Here is a 27356-nt window from a genome sequence, read left to right as displayed (position 1 = left end):
CTTCTTGAATCACGTTCGACACTCTACCACTCGGCCATCAATCATAATCATACCTTTCATTAACTGACTAATACTTCATCGTAGCACATGATGAAACTGTTTAGCTTTCAACAATGATGATACCTGGTACGACATTAGAAGATATCTATATAGCTACAGCCACACCTCGCAATTCCGGTATTTTACTCTTCACAAAATTTGATATTAACGTAAAATGTTGCTTTTTCTTTCTAGGGCTTTCGAGTTAGAATAAGCCGGAAGCAATATTTTTATTTTCATCTGAATTTATGATAAAAGTAAGATACCACAGTCTACTATAATTAGAATGCTAGATATGACTTTTCAATTAAGAATTATGCGATAAAATACGTTTAACGGGGTGAATTAAATATCCCAGCCAGTCGGTGGTGGATCCTTGGGGTTCCGGGGCATAGAATCTCCCGTTGTTAAAAAATGTTGATTATTTCATTAATGTATTGTAAATAATAGGTTGGAGAATGAAAACCCCATTATTTTCAAAACATTTTCACATACCCTGTGATTCATGTGACTTTCCTTGTAGATGTGACTTCTGTACCATTTCCCTATATATGTCCATATACAGTACTGAATGTCAGGTAAGAAAATGGTATTTCCATATTAATACGTGTGTTACAAACCCGGTAAGACAGATTTGGAATCTTGACGTAATGGTCTTATCATGAAACAGACTTTATCACCTCGCGCCATAATGTACTGGATTGTCGTATTTTGTTTAATTTTTGGTGGGTATAAATTGTTTTTTCTTCAATTTGTTATTGACTTTGTTAAAGTAAGAAGGACTGATATTGCAGTTTGCCGAGGTACATTGAAAGATAATATGTTTCACGAGATTATTTGCCAAACTTTAAGTACATTGCTGTGTTAACCGGAAATTATGTAAGAGAAAATACTCTCCGGTTTATCACGCTGTATGTATTTCGCTAGAAGGCGAGTGTCGTTTGTACTTAGGACAAGCAAATATCAATATATCTCCTAATGTTTTTTTTAATTATTACTCATTACTTATGGAAATGGATAAAGTTGCTGTTTCTTTTTTTCGGTTTTCTTTTCTTTGATCTATAATCTGAATATGACGCTAATTTGACATAAGGTTACTTCGCCTTGACCTTTTCCATACACCGTGTTGTATCTAGCTTTTTTTTGTTTTGTTTTTTTTTTTTTCAGGTGAAAGAATATCGTCTGTTTCTTCAGCATGTAAGTAGTTAAGACTTTCTATTGTAGTTATTGTTCAGTTTGCCAAGTAGTATACATGTACATGTATACCTACATGTAAGGTGCAAAGTACATGTACAGTGTACGTATGTTGTATGCGCTGTTGAATAACATCGTGGATATCAAGATATTACATTGTACATGCATGTGTATAAAATGTACACTCAGCATGAAGCCCGGGCATGGACAGAGTTGGGTCCAGGTGAAGACGTAATGGGCGTACGCACTCCCCCCCCCGCCCTTTTTCAAAGAAAATAATCAAAATCAAACTGTCGTTATCTGCTAAATATTGTATTGAATATGGCAACTTATCATATTCATTCATTAAACATCAACTGTACATGTGTGGAACGCCGTAACTGCCTTGTAAGCACAAAAGTGTGTATATTTATTGGAAAAGCATGCACATATAAAGAAAAGATATGTGCTTATATAGTGAAGGTATATATTATTTCTTTCTGGAGTATGCCATATTTCCCCAAACCTTTGTGTTGTTTTCATTTTGACAACTCGACATATTAGGTTCCAGTATATAGATAGGTCACTGCAGATAACTTTATGACAATCTGTGGAAATAAAGCGATATTGAGACACTTAGACAAGCAAATCCGACATTGTTTTCCTGTAAAAAGTATATATTTTTTCAAAACCTAACATTATGGAGATCCATGAAAAAAAGATAGATATTATTTTTTATTTTGTCATGAAAATCATACGCCATGGTAACATAATAAAATATAAATCAGTTTTCATGACATATTTTGGTGCCTTCCCAAAATTTATCATAAAAAAACAGGTTTTCTAAAATATCAGGCACTTTAAAACTGTTGGAAAAAGTAAGCGGGCATGGTATTATTGTATAAGCAAACAAATAAAAAGCGTACCTTTTTCTGCTCATTTGTTCATGATTTTAATTCTTAAAGTTCGTGCAAAATTTTCCATTTTTGAAAAAAAAACAGCCATTTGGTGCAGGGAAAAGAACCCAATACGGTGATGACCTGAATCTTTTCGGATAGCTTAAAGCTTGAATTTTACACCTTTTTACCTTCACAAGTATTGCATCCATTTATGAACGAATGCTCTACTACCTAAATTCAATATTTCCACTCAGTTACACCTTTTATTTTTGCAACTTTACAAAATTAGACCGGTCAGTTTTGTGTACGAAACAGTGCACCTCAATCCCATCTTTATAGTTGTGCAACATTAATGCTCAAATAAAAAAACCAAAGACTGAAGTCTTCAAAGTCGCTAATCGTCAAATATTCACTGTCACTGAATTTGGCCTACTTTAACCATAACATCCGAAATGATACGAATCCGATATGCTCTTAAATCGGGGGATTTCTGCAAAAATCTTGGTTCCCTTGATATTATTGCGTACTTTTTCGTAACCGTTATGACCCGAACGGCTATATATAGATATCGGTGTACTGATAATATACGGCCTTTATATAATCAATGGTAACGAACGCCTGTGTTTGAATCGGAAACAGGGTAATATTACATAAATTCAATGCTAACCGATCATTTTTATCTTTTAATGTTAATTTCCCCTTATAAATTCAAGCAAAAACCACGCATAGACATGTGTATGATACGTTTTTTTTTAAGGTACGTTGTAGCGATCTTTGGGTCGCTTATGATATTGGCAGGAAACCAGTTTATGAACCAGATTAACCAAATATAACTCTCATTTTATTCTCTACTCCATAGTAATTAGTTTATGGGAAACAAAAGATAATTTACATATATATTTCTCAATATTTTTAAAACGTATCATAAATATCATGAGTGTTTATCAATAACAAAAATGTTATCACAAGCTATATTTTTCGTAAGTATCTATGGGTGACACTTTTTATTGTTCAACTGAGTAATTTCATAAAAATAACGCCTGCGGCTAAGACGAAAGAATGGAAAGTTGAAAGATACATGTAATGACATGAAGTAATTATACGGCACGTAAATGCAAATTATTGGCTTACTATCTTGTAATAATACACGTATATATAATCCGCCATATTACGTAACTTTACGTAACGTCTTCTAATACATGTAAGGACTGCTATGGTTATGTATATTGAAAGAGCAATTAACACAAAGAATCGGTCGAAGATTAATTCCTGTTTGCGACCAGATACATGCAGCTTAATATATACGAACAATGCACGTGGTATAAGGGCTTTCAAAACATAACCAGGGAATTTACACAAAGGCAGCGCCTTCGCAAAAATGGACGATTATAATACACGATAACACAAGTTGTTGAGTGACAGGAACCGATGAAATAAATATGCTGTATATATACATACAGGAATATACATTTTTAATGTGGTTTTTCGGGGAGATATCATTACTTGGAGATGCAATGCACTTGTGAGATTTTTTTTTCTGCGTGACATACATGTACAACGATCTGGAGCTGTGAGCTTATCTATGCACTTAGCAAGTGGAATCAACAGAGAGGATTTTGTGAATTTTAGAGGGCAATGACGGATGGAATTGGAGAACTTAGTCCTGAGGGTGTTGATTTGGGGTTTATCCAACCTTTAAATGTCATCATGGAGCACAATCAGGTAATCTATAAACTTTCTTTCTTTGTGTACATTTTCCTAGACGTTTATTAGTGTTCTACGCTAAAGAAAAATTTAGTTCACGCAATGGTACTAAAAGTAAGCTGAATTAGCTTTTATTATATTCGGTAGTCCTTTTAACAGAAAAATAGACGTGTACATTTACAAGATTTCTTTTTTTATTATTATTATTATGGATATTTTGAATTTGTTAGTCAAGCTGTTTTCTTTAACAAAACCGTATACGGTGTTATTACCGGGAGTCGGATCCAGATAATTTGGAATGGGGATCCAGAGGGGTTTTAGAAGAAAAGTGTATTCCAGGTTAATATTTGTTGATCGTGATATCTGCCTAGAAATGTGCTCCAATCCTTTGACCCGCCATTGTAACTACCGGGTGATATACTTGACTGTATAAAATATAAAACCTAGGGTCGGATGCAGACATTTTGAAAAGGAGGGGTGTCAGCCGAGGTTCCTCAGAAAAAAGGGATGCAAAGACATTATATGCCTTTTTTTTATTTTATACATGAAAATGGCAAATATACAATAAAATAGAGTAGCAACCCCCCTGTACCCGCTATGGATCCGGCCCTGCTAATTTCCCTGCTGCAAAGACATTACAAAAAGTCCTATTAGTTTTTTTTTCACAAAAAGCGCTTATCTTGTCCTTACCATAATTCTACCGATCTGTCTATTTACTTCCCCTCATACAGCAATAAATAAATGATAATAAAAAAATCCAGAAAATTGGAATTCTAAAACTTTACAATACACGTAGTTTCATGATTTATTCCTTTCTAAATCACTTTAAATACAAATGACATAATTCAAAAGCGTTTTTTCTTCTTCAGGAACAATATCCAAACGAAACTCAGCTACAACAATCAAAGCTTTTGGAAGTAATAAAAGACAGATGCCATATTTCCATCATTAGACATTATTTAGACAAAGGAGCTTCCGCAAACGAACCTAACGAAGATGGTGATCTCCCCTTACATTGTGCAATTAAGGTTAATTACATGGAATGCGCAGAACTATTGATTTCAGAAGGGGCAAATCTTAATAGGATCGACAACTCTGAATTAACTCCTATGATGATTGCAGCAAGGTCGGGCAACTATGAAGCTCTAGAAATTCTGATAAATAATGGTGCAATTGTTAACTATTGTGACGGAAGTAACATTCCAGAGAACATCCGACAGCTGGGATTTCTGACATATGATCCATTAAATATGGCGGCAGAACATAACCACCATGACTGCGTAAGACTGCTCCTGGAAATGGGAGCTAACCCAAATAAAGTCTATTACATGGGACACGAGTTGTCTTTAGTACCACTCTCAAATTTAAAGTGCATTGAAATGTTGCTAAAATATGGATCAAATCCAAATCACCTTTCTGATCGTTGCCTTACACCATTAGCTAGAGCTTGTCGGGAAAATAAAATGGACGCTGTTGAAGTCCTACTTCGGTATGGCGCGGACGTGAATCTTTCATGTAATAAACCACACTGGAATACGCCTATTAATTTTGCAGTAAAACATGCGTCTGTGGCAATTTTAAGCAGAATGATGGTAAGAAATGCTTCTTTAGCTCGACAAGATAAATGCCGATACAGCCCTCTTCAAAAAGCAGTTCTGGCAGGAAGAAAAAAGATATGCAAACTCCTTCTAAAGCAACATGCCCAAGTTGACGAGCTATCAGAGGATGGTCGTACTTCTCTTATGTTGGCGGTAAATGGTCCTCGAGAACTGATTGTAGACGGCCCTTTCGATCGTCAGCCGAACAGTAAAAAAGACATTATAAAGATATTACTGAAAAATGGTGCTGATGTAAATCTCCTAATGCCAGACTCAGGGAAATCGATTATTGTTGACTATTTACGATTGTCCAAAAATAAACCGGATACTCACGTTATGCGTCTTCTCATATGTTATGGTGCTAGAATAAATCTCCGTAGCAGTGATAACGATCCTTTCGGAGTTCTCGAGTTTCTACACAAGCTCGTTTATTGGGAGGTATTCTATCTTGTTTGTGATGCTTCAAAACACATCGATACGAAATCTGTGATGGAATGTATAGCTGATAATCGGTTACTGGAGTACCAGACAGAATATGTGAGGACACCACGCTCACTACAAATTCAACTTAGATTATTCATCAGAGAAAGAGTGCAATGTGTAAACAATATCAAATCGTTGGACATACCACAAACTCTCCGCAAATTTCTTAAGTTTGATTAATGCAGTTCTTATAACTCAATGGTATTTACCAATTATGTATTATTTGTGAATTTATTATTTTTTTCCCGGTTAATAACTAATTACAGTCATTTATTTTCGCAACAAGCATACAAAATGAAATATTGATTAAACTTTGTAGATACTGGATGTATTAACTGACCTTTATTTATTGAATCGTACATGTATCCTAGGCGGATTGGGGGTGTGGCAGTGGGCCTAGGCCACCCTTAAGTCGTTGGAACATTTGTATTCAACATTTTACATCAATATGATGTACAAAATGTAAGCATCAAAGTAACTTGGACTGATTTCATTCAGTTTCAAATGAAAGCTTGAAAGGCCTTGGTGAAATTAAATATAATACAAACATATCACTGATTTCAAGACGTATGTCCCTTGCCCTAGGTTCTCCTCTTTAAAAAGTGTCTGGTTTAGATGGATTCCACTGTTTTTTGGGGTTTTTTTGTTTTTTGTTTTTTTTTGCACTTTCATGTGCGACATGTTAAGTATACTTTCAAATTCAAATCATGTAATCAGACTAAACATAAAAAGAATAACAGAAAATGTCGCTAATGAGAAAACTTAAAGAAAATACAGTCAAAACTGTCTAAACTTAGTTAGGTCACCATTGTAGATATTTCTAATACATTAAATTCAGTTGTATGTTATTAACGCCAATGAACAAACCCACTAAAACACTTTCACTGCGAACAAAATATGCTGATTCATTTGGTTTTTATTAACAAGGATCCATTTAAAAATAGTTGATCTCTAACCTCTTATCAGTCTATGCATTTCCCCGAAAAACCAATCGTTCAGTGGCGATATATTAAAGTTGCATAATTATTTTAGACGAATAACAAACCATTTGATATTTGGCTAGAAATGAATACATGCGAGATTATAAGAAAGAGGAATGCTGAGTACCAATTGGAATGTCTATTATCAATTATCATGCAGGCCCTGGCTGATAAAAGGGGCGATTCCGATCAAGAAATTTGTATATATATATATAAAGGAAAGGGGTTCAAGGTATTATTTCCGCTCATATTTTGCCATTTCTTACAAAGGAGTAAAATACATGTAACCCCCGAAACCATCCTGACGTATCACCCATGCACTGTACTGTGTATTTTATTACGTAGTATTTTATTTCATTACATCGGAAGCCTTGAGATGACAAGTAAAAATGAAACATTTTTACCACCATAGCGTCATAGTTCTAGCTTCATACGAGGAAAAAATGTACCTCTTAAGTATCATACACGTGTGTTCTACGTGTGTTTCTTGCTTGTACGAGAACGGGAAGTTTACATGAAATGATCGGTTAGCTTTGAACATTACCCAGTTTCCGATTCAGGCACTGAGGCTCGTTACAAGACTATAAAGGTCGTATATATTAGCACGCCCCGATATTTAGTAATATTCCTTGCCAGCTGCTTACAATGTAATTTAGTTCCTAAAGTTGGTTCCCAGGTCAATATCACAAGCGACCCAAAGATCGCTACAATGTACCTTTTTTTCAAAACATATCATACACATGTCTATGCGTGTCATTCGCTTGTATTAGAACGGGAAGTTTACATTAAAAGATAAAATGATCGGTTCGTATTGAATTCATGTAATATTACCCAATATCCACTTCAAACATAATTGTTCGTTACAATTGATTATATAAAGGTCATATATATCATCAGGACACCGTTATCTATTTAAAGCCATCGCCAGTTGTGTAATCTCGTTCCAGATAATTGAAAACATTCGGGCCATAACGGTTACGAAAAAGTATGCAATAATATCAAGGGAACCAAGATTTTAGCGGAAATCACCCGATTTTAGAGCATATGGCATTTGTACTATTTCGGTTGGTGAAAGGAAGCCAAAATCAGTTACCGTGAATATTTAACGATTAAGGACTTTGAAGACTTCAGTCTTTGATTTTCAAATGTCCTTCTTAATCAGAATGGTGAATCTAAAAATGAAATAATAAGTTCAATATTAACCATTTATGTCAATGACCCCTCAATAAGCGACTCGTTGGTACAAACACGTCATGCATATGGTACCAGTATCGTATTGCATATCCCTGAGCGGGTGTACGTCAAAACATGGATGCCATAAAAATATAGTGCATTTTCTTTTTGCCTCTCTACAAACTAATGTTTTGTCAAAAGACATGAACAATGACTTTAAAAATAGAGCAAACATCACACTGTAAGATGAAGAACTTTTTTAAAAGAAAATCTAACATAATATCATAAAAATGTTCCACTGAAAAGGTTGGTTAGGTGAGTGCAAAACGAAAGTGAAAGTAGGGAAAATGGCTATTTATAGTTCAAGACTACTTTTCTGTCCAATCTTCGTGGACTCACCCTATTTTCTTTGCAGGAAATTATTTTTTCACATGTCCTTAGAAATGCTACATAAGTGAAAGTTTTATTGAATCAATTTACATATTTTTTTAAAAATCCTAAAAATATGCACTTCACTATAGAAGTCTATGGGAAAATTAATACGATACTGAGACCATATATGCGAACTATCTTCAGATTAAATAAAAGAGAGACAACTCTAGCGGTAAGTCCCGACGGTTTAAAAAGTAGAGCTTCAATTCGAAAATATGTTGTATGTGACGTCGAGTAAATAAAAAGTGTGTGGATTAGACAGTCTTCGGATTGTTTAGTGTTTGATTTACACAGCTTTTACTGTAAATGTATGGACATGAGTGGCAGTTACAGCAAACATCGTTAGGCGAAAAGAAACGCTGTTCTCTAACAGGTATTGTTAAAAAGATAAATACAAAAACACTCGCTTTGGTCACTTGTAAATCTGCAAAGAGGATTTAATTTGGCATTTTTCAAGGTTGGGTATCTTCATAGTCAACCGGAACTGCTACACTAAAAATAACCTCGAATGCAGAATACTTTCCGAAGATCAAGTAATTTTTAATCCACCAGGTGTCACATACAAATTTCTTTGAATTTAAAAATAAATTAAAGACCAGTAAACCCCTCTAAAATTGTAGAGCTAAGAATGAATAATGGTAAATGATTAAACTGTAGTTGAACTATAATATAAGAAATGGGTTGGACTAAGTTCGGACATGTTTTCCGCCCGAATTTTTTTTTTCGTGAATTGAGATAAGCTTGCTCAAGACTCCTTGTCATCCATTTGTTAACAGAATTTTTCCACTGGGATAAATAAGTCACTCTTCAAAGAAAAGAGACATTTTAGGTTATAAAAACTAGTATAGAACTTGTTAGCTATCATACAAGTAAAATGCACTCGTAGAGCACATGTACACGTATTGTATAAAACAAGACTATACGTGTACATGTCTGCGTTTAATTAAATTGCAGAAGTCTATGAATGAAGTCTCGTGATATACTGAATTTGGGATATACACAAATTCATTCATTAATCACCAAATATTAAGATGTCACCTTACCTTGCCTTTGTTGCTAATTATGACATGTATGTAAAAACTGATTGACCTTTTGTTCATCTCGCTGTCTGAGGATAAATAAAGTATTTGTTTGTTTTGCTTTACAGCGACTAACCTTTCATTACTTAGATTGTTTTTCAATTTTAGGTGATGAACCCCGTCGCTGTAAGTTTCCGCTTATGTTTTTTCATCATAAGTAATTGAACATTAGTAAAATTCACAATTATATGCTTATAAAAAGATTGGAAATGGATAAAGTGCATTGAAAAGAATAAGTTTTTAACATGATTACTCATTAAACAATCCTTGTCTGTTTGGAACAAGACTTTTATTGATGCATTTCAAGGTGAGCAACTATTATATTGTATCAGATTGGCATATGCTCATATTTTCAGTTCTGCGGGAAAGACTGGGACTTCCCGTGAAACACAAGGAATTCCCGGGGAATACTGGGAAATATTTTTTCAGCATTTAGGCATATCTGTCTTGCATTATATATGTACATACCGGAAAACATCAGTAACATATGTGATAAAATCACTTTAAAAGGTTCTCTACATTAAATTTTTGATACTTTTTAATGATGTTTTGGTTTTTGAGAATTAATCCAAATGACAGCTTTTCTGTTGATATTCAAAACAAGACTTAAGTACTTCTCCATCTAAGAACCAGGCAAAATGTGTATAAGATGTGGCACATGAAGGGAAAAAACAGACTTCATTGCATTAACCAAGTATTTATACCCGATAAACTCCAGAAATAACCATTAAAGTGTTTGTAAAATTTGCTCTTTTATGATATTCATAGGTCAAATTTAGTTGAAATGCACTATGGAAAAATGGCGGGAAAATTTTCCCGCACTTCTTCCTTATATAAGCAGTCAAAAATATCCAAGTCACAAATGCTTCAGGATAAATTTGAATAGCTTTTTCAGTTGTTTTCTAGATGTATTGGATATATTTGATGATAAAAAAACAAATTGAGAAATATGATGTGCCACCCATTGCCCGATTCTTAAACAGAATGGTACTTAAACATTTGTATGTCGTAATTGATTAGCTAAAGTATTAAAACAACATGTCATTTAATGGGCTTGGATGTAAACTTCTTAAACGAAAAGTCATAAAGTCATCAGGGGAATTAAGTTTGAACAACTAATTCCCCCAAATATATTTTTAAATCAGAATTCATGTAAACCATATTGAAAAATGATATATGGAAATGATGTACTTAGATATGTTTAAAATGAGTCTCATAAATAAAAATAAATGGTTTTAATGGTTATTCCGTCTTCATGAGGACACTGCAAATGATTCCAAATATCTAAATAATGGTAAGTTATGTTTTTTATATTATTATTACATACATTAACGCAGTAGACTACACTATAAATTCATTTTTTTTTTTATTTTATTTTATTTTTTTTTTTTTGAATTAGAAAAAAGTTTCCCAGTATTTCCCACTCTCTTGAAATTTGATAGGATTTCCCAGGAATTATCACTCGGATTTCCTGTCCAACTCTGTATTGTATATCATTATTTTATAGGAAAGTTGCACAGAATCTTCGTTTTTGTTCGTTAAAATGAAAGAGAGTTGTGCTTCATTAACTTTCAATGTGTGTAGCCATCGTCTGAATATAGCTGAAATATTGCTGCTCGGACGTTAAACCCCAACAAACAAACAAACAAACAAACAAACGTATTCCTTTTACGCGTTATATATACATATTTATATTATCAGTTATAAATCTAAATGCTTAAGGATTTACACTGTTTTTCCAGAAAAATTGGACCATTCACTCACAATACAAATGAAAGTAAAAAAAAATATTCTAGACTTATTATTTTGTCGCTCTGCAGAATATAACGTTGAATCTTTTTTTCAGTTTTTTAAGCACGTGTATTATGTCAAAAATTTATTGCAGATAATTCATATTTTTGATTTGCTCTCCTGTTTTGAATTCATCATATTGCATGCACAAAAGTTAAGAAAATGTTAAAAATCTTCAAACTGGGAAATAATTTTGCTTTACAAGTAATCGATTGGTAAATTGATTGTTGTGGTTTAACGTCCGAGCAGCAATATTTCAGCTATATCCAGACGATGAACATGAAATGGATGATAAAATGAACATGAAACGAAGATGAAGTGAAAAAAAGGGATAGGACGCAAGGATATTAGGGTCGACAAATTTTGATTGCCACTAGAAAAAGAGAGGGATGGGTAAGGTCGGGCAATTTAGCCTCCTGTGGCGGATCGCAAAGGTTCCTACTCCTATCGAATACCACAGCAGGGTTCTTTAACGTGCGAGGAACGTGACATCTTTCCCAACACGGTGCACTACTATGGTTTGCGGTCAGGTTTTCCGTATTATAGCCTGACAACCCCAGCATGTAACACGCCATGTATACCTCATTCCACCACCTGGGGCACACATCCCAGTTGCTCTGTGGGCAGAGCGTCTAGCCCCCGGCTAGGTATCTGAGCACTGTTTTGTCGCCTTTTACGACAAACTTAGCGCTGCTACAGGCCTATTCTTTTAACACCCGGACCTGCACGGCTTTATAAGTAATCGACATTTCTATCCAGATCTGAAATGCTCATATGAAATCATTGATTTTCTATTAAAATGCAGATTCAGAATGTAGTATTAATTTATTAATTTGTTATAAAACGATATAATTTATGAAAATAAAATTTTTTAAAAATTGCTAAAAAGGGAATAGAGACAGATCCGGTAACTAACTATATCCGATATATGTTGTCTGTGGAAAGAGCAATATCCAGCTTGTGGCACAGAGTTTTTGTTGCATTGCAACTAACTATCATGTTCAGCCTGGTAATGATTAGAAAATACTATATTTTTAGCTCAACCGAAGGACCGTGTTAGCTATTGCCACCATCTGGCGTCCGTTGTGGTAGTAAACAATTTTTCAAATTCTTCTCCTCTGACACAACTGGATCAATTAGGAACAAACGTGGTTTGAATATTTCTTAGTGTATTCTGTCTAAATCTAATATGGGGATTTTTTATCTGTCGAAAAACATGGCTGCCGTTACTACAAATAGAACATAGGAATCAGTTGTTTTTCACAACGTGTTCAACTTGAGATATATTTGTGGACAAATATTTGTGTAATTCTGTTCAGTCATGTCGGAGGTTATTGCCCTTTTTGGACGTTTTTTTTTTTTGCTATGTTTGATATTGTTACTTTAGAAATTTCCTCTGACACTGTTTACTCAATTAGAACCAAACTTGGTATGACTGTTCCTTGGGGGTATTCTGCTTTGAACTGATATGGGAATTTTGGATCCGTCGAAAAACAAGTTGTTTCTAGCAATTGAACATAGGGGTCAGACAGCAAAAACCGTTTGGTTTAGCCAAATTATGACACGGAATGAAAGCGTTCAGCATGAGGTCAGTCTTTTGTGAAAATCGATTGAGCCTATTGGATTTATTTTTTTGTATGTAATCCCTTTCACAAATCTTCTCTGAAACTATCTGACAGAATTCAGTGAGAGTTGATATGAGTGTTCCTTAGGTATGAGCGTTAGTAATTTTTATTTAAGAAAAAAACTTGGTTGCTTAAACAAAAATATAATGTGACTTATTCAGCCAGGTGAGCGATTCATGCTATTTACAGACTTTAGTACATTTATTTCATAGTATCGGTTTGCATACAAAATGATGGAACTTATGATTACCATGCGAAATACTGCTACCTTAAAAAAACGTATACATCTTCTGGTTTGCCAACATTTGAACGCGGGACCTCTGATGAGACAACATGCAAAGCTAATGCTGACTCAAGTAGCCTTAGGAATCTAAACTGTCAGAAAGATCCACCTCCGCCTGGAACCATTTGTTATGACTGTTGCCAGGACCTTAACTGTCATCCCATTCATTGCAACAAGAATAATTATATTATTGAAGTAACGATTCCAAAGTTTATGAAACCTGGTAAGTAAACTTGCCACTCTGTAACACGTTATCTGTGTGTTTGCTGTTTTTCCCTTTTTTTCCCTTTGTTTTATGAGCTACTCAGACTTCTAAAACAAACTTGTAGTATGAAAGGCGTGCACCATTCAAGGGAAACCATGTTGGAAATAAATATTATTGGTCGACAACTTCATGATTGGAACAATTCTTTACCGATGTATTGAAGCATCTTCCATTAAATCTTCGTTTCGATCATTGAAATCGTATCCTAAAAGAAAAAAATGGAATTTGAAAATCTAGAACCGTTTAAAGTTTTATTTAACCGTGAGTAGCTTTTAAAAATTCTTATTAAAGAGTTTTACATTGTATCAGACACTTTTTACTCATATATTTCTTAAGTATTGGGGAAAATTCTCCGTGTATTACACATGTTCAATTTTGATAAAAACTTGTCACTTCTTGTTTGAAAATGCAATTAAATACGTAATCCGTACAAAGTAACAGTTCAAATGGAATACCATTAATTGGCGTGTAGGGTCATCTTTGCCATTAGTTACTACAACACCATCACCTACAACCTTACCGTCGACGACGCCTGCAACTACGACTTCTACAACGACTCCAACCACAACACCTACAACGACACCGACCACAACACCAACAACGACACCAACCACAACACCTACAACAACACCAACCACAACACCTACAACGACACAGACCACAACACCAACAACGACACCAACCACAACACCTACAACAATACCAACAACTACTACAATACCAACGAAAACTACAACAGCTACACAAACGACATTGATACCGACGACCCAGATGTCTACGCTAATCACAACACCACCTTGTAAGAATGAATGTTTGAATGCTTGAATCTCTGCCTTGTATATTACAAGCAACGTGTTATCTAATAACTAAGATAATGAGTTGATTTGTTGAAACCAAATATAAATAAAAAACAAAGGTAAAAAAAATACGAGAATTAATGCGCTGACAAGTAAACAAATAATAATCAATATTATATATATCTTCAAATCGGAAAGGACACTTCCAGTTGGGGAAATGATAAAACTCCCTTGGGAAAATTTGTGTAACACAGGCAAAAAAATCTCCAATTGGAAGTTATTTTTTTAATGGAAAATTTGCTTTTCCCAAAAGGGCAAAAGTTTTCTAGTGGCAGCACTTGTGACTTTCCAATGGTATTTTTTTTTACCATTTCTTGTTTATTTTTCAAATTTTAAGACTATTTTTCACAATGAAAAAATCAAATTTGTTTTCCCAATCTCATTGCACACAGTTTGGTGTTCATGTTCAAAAACAGCGATTTACAAAAATTAGAAAGAATTATGTTATCTTTGTTGTGCAGTTATGTCAACTTGTTTATATCTTTGTATTGTTAGTATTTGTCCTTCAGCATGTTTTTATCCTATCAACTCAAGTTAAAAGTATACAAATAAAAAGTTTACCAAGGCTGTAACAATGTAATGAAAATGTCCATTAGATAATATATAGTGCCATAAACAGTATTGTAAACTTAACATTAAAAGACTGGACCTGGCACCAGGAAAATTTAAAATTGCTGAAATCTGAGGATATTCTTAACTTCAATGGTAACTCCAATCAGAGGCTATGAAATTGATCAGGTCACAACCAGTTAAGAGTTTTCTCAGGCAGAAGTAATTGTTCAAGTTTTGCGACACTTTGTCTTAACGACTGCTTAAAATTTTGGTAGACCAGAACAAGACTTCAATGTCTATAACACAAACATTATCAATGTTTCCAAACCATTAACGATTGAATTTTTCAGTAAGTGGAAACAGGTGTCTGAACTGTGTGGAAGATGCGCTGAACCCGTGTAACTCGAGTGACTACGTGATCTGTTATGGTGACCGGCCATATTGTTTAAATGACGTCATTTTCTCGGGTGGTAACTGGAGTAAAACTTATCACAGGTAAAGGCTTCAATTTCACCATTTTTTTTTTATTAGATTGTATTTGTAAGGTTGTTTGTTCTCAGTTTTCCATATGTGATGTGTTGATTGTATTGCTGTCACCAAATATTTCTTTAATAGGAATATGAAGGATAAGGTTAGATAAAAACAGGAATATGATTAATTAATATTCATTTAAATTAAAGCTTATCATTCATTAATTTTTTACATAACAAACTTTTGAATTATAGTTCAAGTGCAACAATTATTGCAATGTCTTATTTCATTGGATAACGTCATTTATTATATTTTGGGTCAGTTTGCTGCATTTCAATTCGCTTAATACGAGAGTGATATTCTGCTCTTCCACATGTCTCGGTGAGTGGTAATTTTTACCTATTACCTCGCAAAACTGATTGATAGGATTTATTGTGAAAAAAAAAGAAAAAGGAACATTTAGTTTAATAGAGCAAATAAAATAATACTAAGAGAATTTGTTACCCCTTAAAAATTCATTGTCACTCTTGACTACGCCTCGAGTGACAAACTGCTCTATTACTCTTTAAGAGGTATGTGATTTATATAAAATTTCTGGATGTCTATTCCGTTATTTACGTCTTCATTTGTAATAAACTTAACACTTGCATAAGAATGGAAATAAGAGAATCGTATTTTAGGACTTTGTCGTCAGTCTTGATTTGATGCTTGCAAATATCTATTTAATACAAATACTATATTATCTTCTTCATAATTTGTGTTTAAGACAGGCAACTCACACTGTCAAAGTGAAATAAACACAATTAAACACATTTCAATCATTTGTTTTGTTTGTTGTTTTACCTCTTCTTTTGCAAAGACTATGATAGATGTAAATAAAATTAAACAAAAAAAAAATTAAACAAAAACATGCATGTTTAAAATCAGATAAGTTTGATGTGTAATTAGAGTGCATATCGGGAATGACAGAACAAATACTGGTTGGTGATATTGGTGAATGCGTCTATCACAAAAAGCCCTGATACTTGGTTAGAAATGAATGGATCACCCTTATATCAGTGTGGGTCATTAATGTAGTATGTGTCCTTATTTGACTTTTTATTTTATTTTGTAGAAGTGTCATTGTTCTTTTACTGTGGGTTTTATTACTTTTGTTGCCGAGACCTTTCAGAGCTTACTTGAAGGTGTGTTAAAACTTATTGAAGACCGTTCGATGATCTCTATAACTATTTACTATTTTTAAGGGTTTTATGATGGCACAATTGTTGCGTTTCACCAGATCTGTTCCTTTTTCTACCTTTTTTTTAAAGTCGAAGTCTACTGATTAGATACGTTAAAGCAGCCATGTATATAGCATATGAAGCCATGTAGCAAAATGAAATTTGGTGGTTATATCACATGTTGTTGTTTTGACATTTTTCTAACGGTCAAGCTGACGATCCATGCTTTTACATTTCACTTCTTCATAATTACATTAACTGTGCATATCATTAAAGAGTGATCAAGGGAACCAAGATTCTAACGGAAATCAAAAGAATGTAATCCAGGGACAAAGACTATATATGACATGGAAAGCAGTCAAACACAATAAAAGAACATAAAGTAACTAAAATAATAGAAAATGACAAAGTAAATGATCAACTCGGACTCTATGACTCTATTCAAAACTGGGAGCATGGACCAGGTGCACCGGTAGGGTAAGGGTCTCTATTTTCCAGAAACACCCACCGAGCTGCTCATAAAAAGTCGAAAGAGGCTAACGAAAAATACGCTAATCTCATTGGATAATCGCCTTTACAAGCGTTATTTCACAAGCCGATGAAACATGCTCTCTATATAGACCACGCCCTCAATTAAGTGGACTACTATTGTGTTGCATATGTAAATCAAACAGAAATAAAACAAGATGAATATATGACATGAAATTAAATGAATTCAATGTTTTATTGTTTATGTGATTGGAATTTTTTTTAAATTAAGAATTGTGTGTTGTTATTTTTTTATTATTATTATTATTATTTGTTTTTTGTTTCATTGGCGTCTTCAAGCGTTGACCGGTCACACGTTTTGGACATTAAGCTCGCTAACGCTTCATTGAGTATGTGCCACAGTCAATGCTTTTTTGTGTGTAAATGAGTGTTTTTCGGGTTTTTTTGTTGTTTTTTGTTGTTTTTGTTTTTTGTTTTTGTTTTTTTGTTGTTTTTTGTTTTTGTTTTTTGTTTTTGTTTTGTTTTGTTTTTGGTAAGGTTACATTGACAGTTTTCCACTTTTCAAGTTCTTATATTTTTTATTTTTTTTCTAAAATATGTTATTTTACTTACCTATCAGTCATCTTCATTTCATGAATTTTTGAAAGTATATATTTTTTTATTTGTGTATCTACTCTAAAAGTTGACCAAAAATGTTAAATGATATAGTAGTATTAGTTTTCAATGATTTTTTTCTTTAGTTTTTATATATTTTCACAAGAAAAAAATACAAAACGAAAGCAAATAAAATACCTTACTGGTTACAAAATTCAAGGACCATGTTATCTGACGATATTTTTTTTCTAGAAGCCTTTAATGGCTTAGGTTATTGTCATAAGATTATCTCACCAAGGGGGTTCCAATGCAAGTCCTAAGTCACGTTCTGTGCATCAAAGCAATTTTAAGTGGATTATTATATTAACTGTGGGAAATTAATTTTAGGAAGTCACTTCATTAACAAAGTATTTATTTAATTTCAAAGAGAAACCCCAGAAAAATTGCGTTTCATCGAATAACTCTTGTTGGTATCTTATCGTATGATCGCGCAGCTTAGTGAAAAAAGGTTTTAAAATGTTTCTTACGATATGTCTGAAACGAAGGATCCATTCCAGAACATCTCTCTTAAGGTAATTGTTTGGTGACGCTTATTTAATCCTTCATACAATATACAATCAAATAAAACATCTAAACATGTAAACGTGTTATTTGAAAGTGACATTAAGAGGAATTGGGATCTTTTTCAAAATTCAATTTGTGAAAGACAGTAGTGAGATTTGCTTCATTATTACGCTTTTGCATATGTTTTAGTGGAGTCCGAGTTGCTCATTTACTTTTGTTACTTTGTATATATTACTTGGTGATTTTATGTTCTTTGTTGTGTGTGTTTGTTTTCTATGTCGGGTCTTTGTCCATGGATTACATTCTTTTGATTTCCGCTAGAGTCTTGGTTCACTTGATTAATCTTTGTAAACTGAAGGTGTACTTACACTTGATAAAAAAACAGGAACTGTAAATAACACCGACTTGCATAATGTCGAATTAAGACGAAACAAGCTGTTAAATTATTCAGAGTCAGATATCATTTCTAAAAAAAGGTTCCTAAGGTATTCATATCGAGCTTAGAAGCGCTGAATTTATCAGATAATAATGAAAGTTTTTTTTCATTTATTTATTTATCTATCTATTTATGTGTTTAATTTGATGTATTTTGATTTACTTTTTATTTAATTAATTTCTTTTTTATTTACTTTTTTTCGTATTTCATTTTTGTTTTTGTTTTAGGTTTTTGTGCCTTACTTAATTGATTCAGTAGATTTATCAATAATTGTATAATTCATGAAATAATCCGAAAACCAATATTTCTACCTGTGGAATAGTAAATTTCCGGGATTATTTGACAGATGTGCCAGCAGAGTAGAATGCTATTGGGATTATTGGATCCGTACTGGTAATGGAAGTGATTGTATCAATAAAGGTCTATGTACTTATTGTTGCGATGGCAACAGCACTGTGCCTTGTAACGGTGATAAAACTAAACCAAACAGTCTTCTCAACTTTAATGTGAAGACTCCAACAGGTAATCAATTTATGTTGTATTATATTATTGAAATTACGAAGATTTAAATAATATCATAATAAAAAAATCGTAAAAAGCATCATTTTCAATGATCAAATACAATTTAACATCGCTTGTTATTTTTTAAAGCTCATTCTGATAACGTAAAATCATATAACTTCAAACATTGAGGCTCCAGTGGACATTTATTGAAATATATACCCGAGAATTTTTCGAATGTCTGCATCAAAAGCAAAGCTGTAACCAGAGACAAATTATTGTACCTATTCATACTTACCTATTCATGAATTAAAAAGATTGTCATCTGTTGAAAAAAACGTATTAACTGGGATGTTAATTGCTGGATTCTGGAAAAATGAAAAAATAATGAATCATGCCCAGAAAAAAAACAAACAAAAAAAAACAAAACTAATAAAAAAAAACAATAACAAACAAACAAACAAAAAGAATAATTTGACAATGTGGGCACATAGTTCATGGTCTATTCTAGACAAATTATCAGTTCGTCCATCTTTGACGTGTCAGAGAATGCAGAATAGCAATTTCAAAGTTGCAGAAAGGGGAAAAAAGTAACCTTTTTTATGATGAAATTGCAATGCAGTTACTGACACTTAAACAAGGAATGAAACCATTTCTGCATTTTAGATAGCATTTTAAGTCAAAAAAGGAAAGTGTATTTTCCCATGATTCACCCAACGCCTTATTCTATCATATAATAGTGTTTAGTGTTGGCTATTGCCCTTACAATTCATTAGACTTTAAAATATGATTAAAAATATAAGAAATAATTGTAATTTGAGTTCACCATACTCATTTCTTCATTCCAGTACACAGATGTCGAATTACTGATTCGATAAACGCAGAAAATGAGCGGGACTGTACAGACAAAGAGGGCATGTTCTGTTTGAACTCCGTTACATATGATACTCAATCAAATATCATCTTAAGTGTAACAAAACAGTAAGATTTCAATGCATATATAATTATAAATGTATTTTTTTTATAATAATAGAGGACGAAGTCCATATACTGATAATCAATATTAATGGAAAAACTGTAAAAAGCATTATTATTTTATCAATATCAATATATTCAACTTCGTCCTCTTACAAGTTACACCTGTCTCATATTAAACTGTATTTATATAATCTGGTATCAAGACAAAAATAGGCTATAGTAAAAATCCACATGTAGATATGAGAGTTATAAATGTTTATCACGTCATATTCTCTTCAGTGGATATTATCACTAGTGTAAGACAAATGAGAGTTGAGAGGTGTCATATTATCAATTGTGTAAGGCAGAACTAAGTTCATAATTTATAAGAAGGCAATTTTACATCAAGAAACACATGCAATTTAATAGTAATCACATAAACGAATAGCACATGTTCCAGGTGAACTTGAGTGAATAACATCCGCCAAATTCGCACATCTAGAATGTTTAGCTTGGCAACAAAAAAGAAAAAGAAAATAATTTGTCACGTCGGCGGAGTCACTGTGACGACGAAAGATTTGAAATCGATGGTATAGGAAAACTATTGACCAAACTACGACAAACGACTTTTCATTCGGGGTTGTCAACTTTCCTTTCATCTGTGGCAACATCCCTTCAGCACCTGCGTATGGAGTGTTCATTTCACAACTCATACGTTGTGCCACTGCTTGCCGAAACTACGCAGACTTTTTGTATCGCACTAGAACTCTAACAAATAGGCTTCTGGAACAGGGTTATGTTGCTACAAGATTGAAGTCATCACTACAGAAGTTTTATGGTTGTCATCATGAACTTGTGGATCGTTATGGTATATCCATCTGCACCATGAAAACTGATTTATATTTATTCAACGGGTCATAGTTTTCCTTTCCTCGTTTGTCTGACCCGGACTTGACTTTTTATGAGCAAATCGGCGGGTGTTTCTAGAAAAGCAGAGGACGCTTACCCTACCGGTGCACCTTGTCCATGCTCCCAGTTTTTAGTTCCCCGTGCAAGTCCGGGTGTTAAAAGAATAGGCCTGCAGCAGCGCTAAGCTTGTCGTAAAAGGCGACTAAATAGTGCTCAGAACCCTAGCCGGGGGCAACTGGGATGTGTGTCCCAGGTGGTGGAATGGGGTACCCCTGGCGTGTTACATGCTGGGGTTGTCAGGCTATAATACGGAAAACCTGACCGCAAACCATAGTGGTGCACCGTGTTGGGAAAGATGCCACGTTTCTCGCACGTTAAAGAACCCTACTGTGGTATTCTCCCGGAGTAGGAACCATAGGGCTCCGCCACAGGAGGCTAAATTACCCGACCCTACCCACCTCTCCCTATTTCCAGTGGCAATCAAAATTTGTCGACTCCATTGTCCTGGTGTCCCATCCCTTATTCATTTCATCATCATTTCATGTTCATTTTATCTTCAATTTCATGTTCATCGTCTGAATATAGCTGAAATATTGCTGCTCGGACGTTAAACCCCAACAAACAAACAAAAGAAACAGTTTTTAGTGGAGTCCGAGTTGCTCATTTGCTTTTGTTACTTTGTATGTATAATTTTAGTTACTTTATGTTCTTTGTTGTGTATGTCTGTTTTCCATGTCGGGTCTTTGTCCCTGGATTACATTCTTTTGATTACCGCTATAACCTTGGTTCCCTTGATTATTCTTTCAGGTAATATTGATCATGTGCCCCCCTATAGGAAAGCTGAGGATACATATATGTTGCAGTTGATGTATTTGTTAGAAAACGCGGTTTTTATTCAAGCGAACAACTTTAAATCATTAGCAGAAAGTATAAAGAACAAAGTCAAATAATTGTAGAGACTTAGAGTCCGATCCAGAATTTTTGTGAAAGAGGGTTTAGGCTATTATTAACTATTCTCTGCCTAATAATTTCACAATATATACTAACCAAATTTTTTACCAAACGGATAGGAATCAAAATCCCAGAACTTTTCCTGAGGACACGCTCTACATAATAAAAACTTTTTGTACAATTGTAGCTACAGTGCATTGTATAAGCTGTGAAACGTAGAATTTCCAATCTTTTTAGGTTTTTAATGAAGGAAAATTACACACAGTTCTCGAATTAGATGACGGTGTTGTCTGTTCGTTTGTTTTGTTTGTTTTGTTTTTGTTTTTTGTTTTGTTTTGTTTTGTTTTTTTTGTTTTTTTTTTTTTGGGGGGGGGTTCTGTTTATTTTAGTGAACAGTTGAATAATATTCATGTATATTTAGGGCTACAATACACTATGCGATTACGGATTTATAATAGTAACAAGCATATGAATAGTAAATAGTAACATGATAAGAGATGATATAAAAACAGTGAGGGTCCCATCTTATTGTATATTGCCAAAAACAAAACAACACAATACTAGTACCTAAGATTTTATTAGTTGTTGTGCAGATTTGAAAAGGACATATGAACGTTTAGCAAATTTACTTTTACACAAGTATGCAAAGTTCAGGTGAATACATATTATGCTCACGTACATAAATTTTTGTCTCGCTTTAGTTCATTGACAGGACACGGAAGTTAGTATAAACGAGAAAGTATTCTTATAATATTGTTTACAAGCATACTTTAATGATGAGTACTCATTACCAAAATGTTTCATTAACTTATAATGTTGTCTGTTCTATATTGGTAATCTTAACTTTCCCCCAGATGTGCGTCCAAGGATCTATGCCGCGGACAGTGGCTGCAATCAAGAAATGACGATGCCTGTCTGACGGGTAACATGACTGGCGTTGACGCTTCACTGACTGGAGGCCAGTTTCTATGTCATTACTGCTGTGAATCTAATGGTACAGTACCTTGTAATCTCAAGCCTAAGCCCGATCAAATCAATTTGTTTATACAACCTACAACGACGACGACGATTGCAACGACCACAACGTCGACAACAACACAGCCAACCACAAGTAAGAGTTTTCAGTTGTAGAATCGATCTATGCTACGACATTAAGTAAGAAAATTATGTTTTCTTGGTAGATACAACATCTTCAAAACAAAACAAGCGCCTGTGTAATATAGTTTTCTTGATCATTCTTAATGTTCTTCGAGTTTTCTGTCAATTACTGCAAGAAAATAACTTTATCAACTTAAATACATTTGTTTATTACTATTACTCTGGAGTTTAACAGCTTTTTCAAATGCTACACTATGGGTTTAAAAAAACAAAAACATAACAGCTGATGAATAATAATTAACCCAGAGGATAGAAAATTTTCAATAAGATAGCATTGCCCTTGTAAAAAGTATTTTCTTTACAACTGTGGATATAGGCCTAAACAATAAACAAAAGACATGGCGTTGATTTTGTTTCTTTATTCGTTTATTTGATAGCTACAACGCCTACGACTACTACTCAAGTCACAACAACCCCTCCTCCGTGTAAGTAACGCGCTAATTTTTATCAAGTTCAGACACTGTCAATGTTAGAGATGATACAATGTGCAGAAAACCCATCAAACAGGCGATGATTATTCAGTCCATATACGCTCTATGTTTAGGTGACACCTATCCTTTCTTTATAAAGATCTGTATTTTTGGAGAAACTATACATTTACCTCTTAAATCAAAATAAAAAAACGAGATATCTTATACAATTTTTATCTAATATTTACAGCACCCGAGTTTAAACTTGGACTTGATTAGAGATTTGTAACTGCTATTGAATGAGAAATGAAATTGAAGTATGTGGGAGTTTGACCTGCATGTATCAGTTTCTGTAAGAGTCATTCTAACAAGTCATGCTACTTTGAATTGATTGTTCATATTCTATTTTTATTTTTGCGCATGAACTGAAGTCAAGTGTTAATTTCCATTTTGTGATTATTCACCAGGCAGCGCCTTGAACTCATAAAAACAAAAACAAAACATAACAAACCATAATAAAATGCAGAACAATAAAAAAAATTAACCATATGTAGTGACTAAATAAAAACACAAACATATATGTATAACACTTAACGTACGAGCAATTAGCAACAGGAAGGCTAGAAAATCAAGTATAATGGACCAGGTGCAGTGGTGTGGAGAGCGAAATTGTGCTTTTTAGAGTCCCCATAGTTGCTCAAGAATTTTTAATGGATTCAAACAAAATAAAAACTATAACAAAATCATTTAATATGTTTTCTTATTTGTCACATTTTACTTCCTTTCTCAGACATTTTCTTATTATTTGAAAAATTAAGCAATACCACGTAGCGGAATTCTGACATATAAGCTATTTGTCTTCTAACCCTAATATGAACTTCGCGAAATATTTACTTTTGGTGTCAGGACTCAGTGCTTCACTTATAATCAGTCAGAATTAAAATCGCCAAAATTTTACACCCGCCAAAAACGGTATAGTTTAAATTTTATAGTTTTACAATTTACTGATATTTTTTCCATCAATTTTATCTGTATATTTATTTGTAGCTTTTCTAAATCTTTTCTTTTTAATTTATAAATCTACTTACGTATCTGTTTATAAACAATGTTAAATTTACCTTACCCATAATGGGCATTTGCTTAAAATGTTTTGCAATTAACATTATTTCTCAAAAGTAGACAAGTAGTAAAAAAATGGTTGTTTCAATGCAAACCTTAGAAATAAGTATTTTGTCTTTTAATGCTTTCATTAACAGCCAAAATTAAATGTCAACTATGTGGCGATCCAGCCTTTGGAATACCGTGTAGCTACAGGGAGACACACTCCCCTTCAACAGCGACACTTACAGACTGTCCAGGACAATATTCCTACTGCATGACAGACATTCTTCATGATTCTAGAGGAAATATAGATATATTCAAAAGGTGAGTATACTTCCAAAACCTATGAAGAGTTCCCATAAAATTTTTGATGCGATTAAAACGTCTTTTAAAGTTTCGCATATTTTTAAAGTAGACCTTAAGAAAGGTTTTACAAGTGATTAAAGAGGCAATATAGATATCTATGATATGCTTCTTCGTTCCCATATGAACATGAATGGCAAGTTTATGATTAGTAACAACTAACAAAAATGTTGCTTAGGTTGTATTGTATTAGTTACCTTGTATTTCATATATCCCGAAGCGAGTTTCACAGAGTAATCAAGGGAGCCAAGATTCTAGCAGAAAAAGCAGAACACAAAATATCCAAAATGATACATAAAAAGTAACAAAAGTAAATGAGCAACTCGGACTCCACTAAAAATTTGGGCATGGACCAGGTGCAGGGTTAAGGTAAGCGTCCTTCTAGAAACACCCGCCGAGTTGCTAATAAAAAGTCAAGTCCAGAGTAGACGAAAGAGGAAACTAGATTTTCCTCGAATCATTCCTTAGCTCAAATTTTGATCCATCTGAAATTAAAATTGAAGATTTAAGAAAATGCTCAATTAGAGATTTTTTTACGAAAAAAACTCGTGGTGATGATTTTGGTTTGTCTCATCATGGAATTGGCACGCAACCATATGAAAAGAGGGACGTAAGCAATCTTAAGAAACTGCTTTTTCCCTATTTGCCTCATATATAAAAACAACGCCTGAATAAATTCATTAATTAAACGATGGAAATAGACATGAACGTTATGAACAAGAAATTTTGCAGATCATCCATTTATGTTTATTCACAAAATTCATCGTTTTGTTTTCTTATTATTAATCATTCCTTTACCAAACCAAAATCCCATTTTAATGGAAACATACTTCAACGGTCTATTTACTCTGTTTTAGATAAGTAAATGATACCAAATAAAACTAATTCTTTTTTATAGATGTAGATGATGGCATTAAAAGTTTTAAAATGAGTGAAAGTTAAATATCGCAAAATATCAACTTACCTTATTTAATTTCAACGTCATTACAAACGAGCCTCGGCGAGTTGGTCATGATGTTGAAATGGAATTACGCGATTTAATATCTTGCAATTTTATTTCATGGGTTATAAAACCTTTTTCTCTACGATTTCTCTTGAATATCTGACCACTGGTATTCGGCACCTGCCACGGTGGAAAGTTAAGCGATCATCCAGCTTTGACACCACCAGTTGTTATGGAGGAACAATGTAAGAAACGCCACAACTTCGCTATCTACTAATCAAATTTTCTCCAAAATGCGTAACAATCACACGACAACCAATTACAAAAGCGATTTTTTATCACTAGTCTTATCCCATCTTTCCATGATGTGATAACAAAATATCTAGCCGTCCAAGAAGAAGATAAACTGACCAAATCATGGAGAATACGTCGTTTAACACTTTCTGTTTTACATGTGTAAGTAATAGCATATGTCATTAAAACCATTCTATTTCAGATGTGTAGATGATAGCATATGTGCCAAGGAATGGATAAAAGAATCAGCTGATCAAGATTACTGTAAACGATATGGTGTAGTGAACTATAATGGAAATTTTGCTTGCCATTTTTGTTGTACAGCCAATGGTTGCAATGTAGGCACTGTCCCGAATGCAACCACGTGGTATAGAAAACATTAACATCAATAAAGACTGTTAGATTTACCTTATTTAATGTGAATACTATAACGTACAGAAGAAGTACAGCATACTATTAAACCTTGCATACTACGACATATAAAACTTCTGTATAGGCATCAATAGAAATCAAACAACTCAGCATGAATGAAACTTAAAGGAAAACCTGAATATTAAATAAACAAACAAACAAATAAGAAATTTAACTCCTTTGGCCCAGGCGTCAACCTCAAGGAAGGTAAACCGAGTAAGGCAGACATTGGAAAATCAATTATGGTAGAGATTTAAATATGTGATAAAAAAAAAAATAGGCATATCATGTTATGGTATCAAATGCTGAAAATTAATATAAAGTGTAATAGTCATTTTTTCTATTTGTTTGTTAAAATATATTCTTCTTATACAAACTTATCATCCAACCGATTATTGACTTTCTTCTTTAATATAAACAAGAAGAGTACAGACCGAAGCCATCCCTTTTTTAATTGAATATAAAACATAGGATTTGTATTGTTGGAAACCACTAATTTTCTGCAAAATTGAGTTACCTCCCCTGAATTTCCCAAAAATTTGCATTTTAATCACTTTTAAATAGCAGTAATTAAACTATTAGTATCGCAACTCGGATGACGAAATTTATGAATGTGTTTGCATAACATAAGAAAAAGACTGAGTTCTGAGT

The 27356-nt window shown here is 33.5% G+C and overlaps 2 protein-coding genes and 1 long non-coding RNA gene across 3 annotated transcripts; 2 read left to right on the top strand and 1 right to left on the bottom strand.

The window, feature by feature from the left end:
- The first annotated feature begins 656 nt into the window (after nucleotides 1-656).
- Nucleotides 657-26706, top strand: LOC148612706 (uncharacterized). Its single transcript, XM_088594366.1, has 12 exons — nucleotides 657-764; nucleotides 1207-1236; nucleotides 9669-9686; nucleotides 13189-13482; nucleotides 13997-14323; nucleotides 15284-15428; nucleotides 19054-19229; nucleotides 20057-20189; nucleotides 22880-23136; nucleotides 23561-23608; nucleotides 24850-25018; nucleotides 26497-26706. The coding sequence occupies exons 1-12, from the start codon at nucleotides 701-703 to the stop codon at nucleotides 26675-26677; spliced, it is 1842 nt and encodes a 613-aa protein (XP_088450492.1). The 5' UTR covers nucleotides 657-700; the 3' UTR covers nucleotides 26678-26706.
- LOC148612708 (uncharacterized) lies at nucleotides 3093-6409 on the top strand. Its single transcript, XM_088590547.1, has 2 exons — nucleotides 3093-3833; nucleotides 4685-6409. The coding sequence occupies exons 1-2, from the start codon at nucleotides 3747-3749 to the stop codon at nucleotides 6074-6076; spliced, it is 1479 nt and encodes a 492-aa protein (XP_088446673.1). The 5' UTR covers nucleotides 3093-3746; the 3' UTR covers nucleotides 6077-6409.
- LOC148612707 (uncharacterized) lies at nucleotides 13547-19576 on the bottom strand. Its single transcript, XR_015924474.1, has 2 exons — nucleotides 19507-19576; nucleotides 13547-13729 (listed from the first exon to the last, which is right to left on the bottom strand). It is a non-coding gene; the product is annotated as an uncharacterized LOC148612707 (long non-coding RNA).
- Nucleotides 26707-27356: the final 650 nt, after the last annotated feature.

Source organism: Perna viridis, chromosome 7, assembly GCF_037379345.1.
Source record: "Perna viridis isolate PV_CMFRI_1.1 ecotype Kerala chromosome 7, ASM3737934v1, whole genome shotgun sequence".
Classification (NCBI taxonomy): Eukaryota; Metazoa; Mollusca; class Bivalvia; order Mytilida; family Mytilidae; genus Perna; species Perna viridis.
This window is presented reverse-complemented; position numbering and strand designations above follow the sequence as displayed.

What these genes read in the sequence shown, in the direction of transcription:
- LOC148612708 (XM_088590547.1), top strand. Translation starts at nt 3,747, where the DNA reads ATGACGGATGGAATTGGAGAACTTAGTCCTGAGGGTGTTGATTTGGGG. An exon ending in TCATCATGGAGCACAATCAG is followed by an intron (nt 3,834 to 4,684) that starts GTAATCTATAAA and finishes TTTCTTCTTCAG; the next exon opens with GAACAATATCCAAACGAAAC.
- LOC148612706 (XM_088594366.1), top strand. Translation starts at nt 701, where the DNA reads ATGAAACAGACTTTATCACCTCGCGCCATAATGTACTGGATTGTCGTA. An exon ending in GCTAATCACAACACCACCTT is followed by an intron (nt 14,324 to 15,283) that starts GTAAGAATGAAT and finishes TGAATTTTTCAG; the next exon opens with TAAGTGGAAACAGGTGTCTG. An exon ending in CACAACAACCCCTCCTCCGT is followed by an intron (nt 23,609 to 24,849) that starts GTAAGTAACGCG and finishes TTTCATTAACAG; the next exon opens with CCAAAATTAAATGTCAACTA.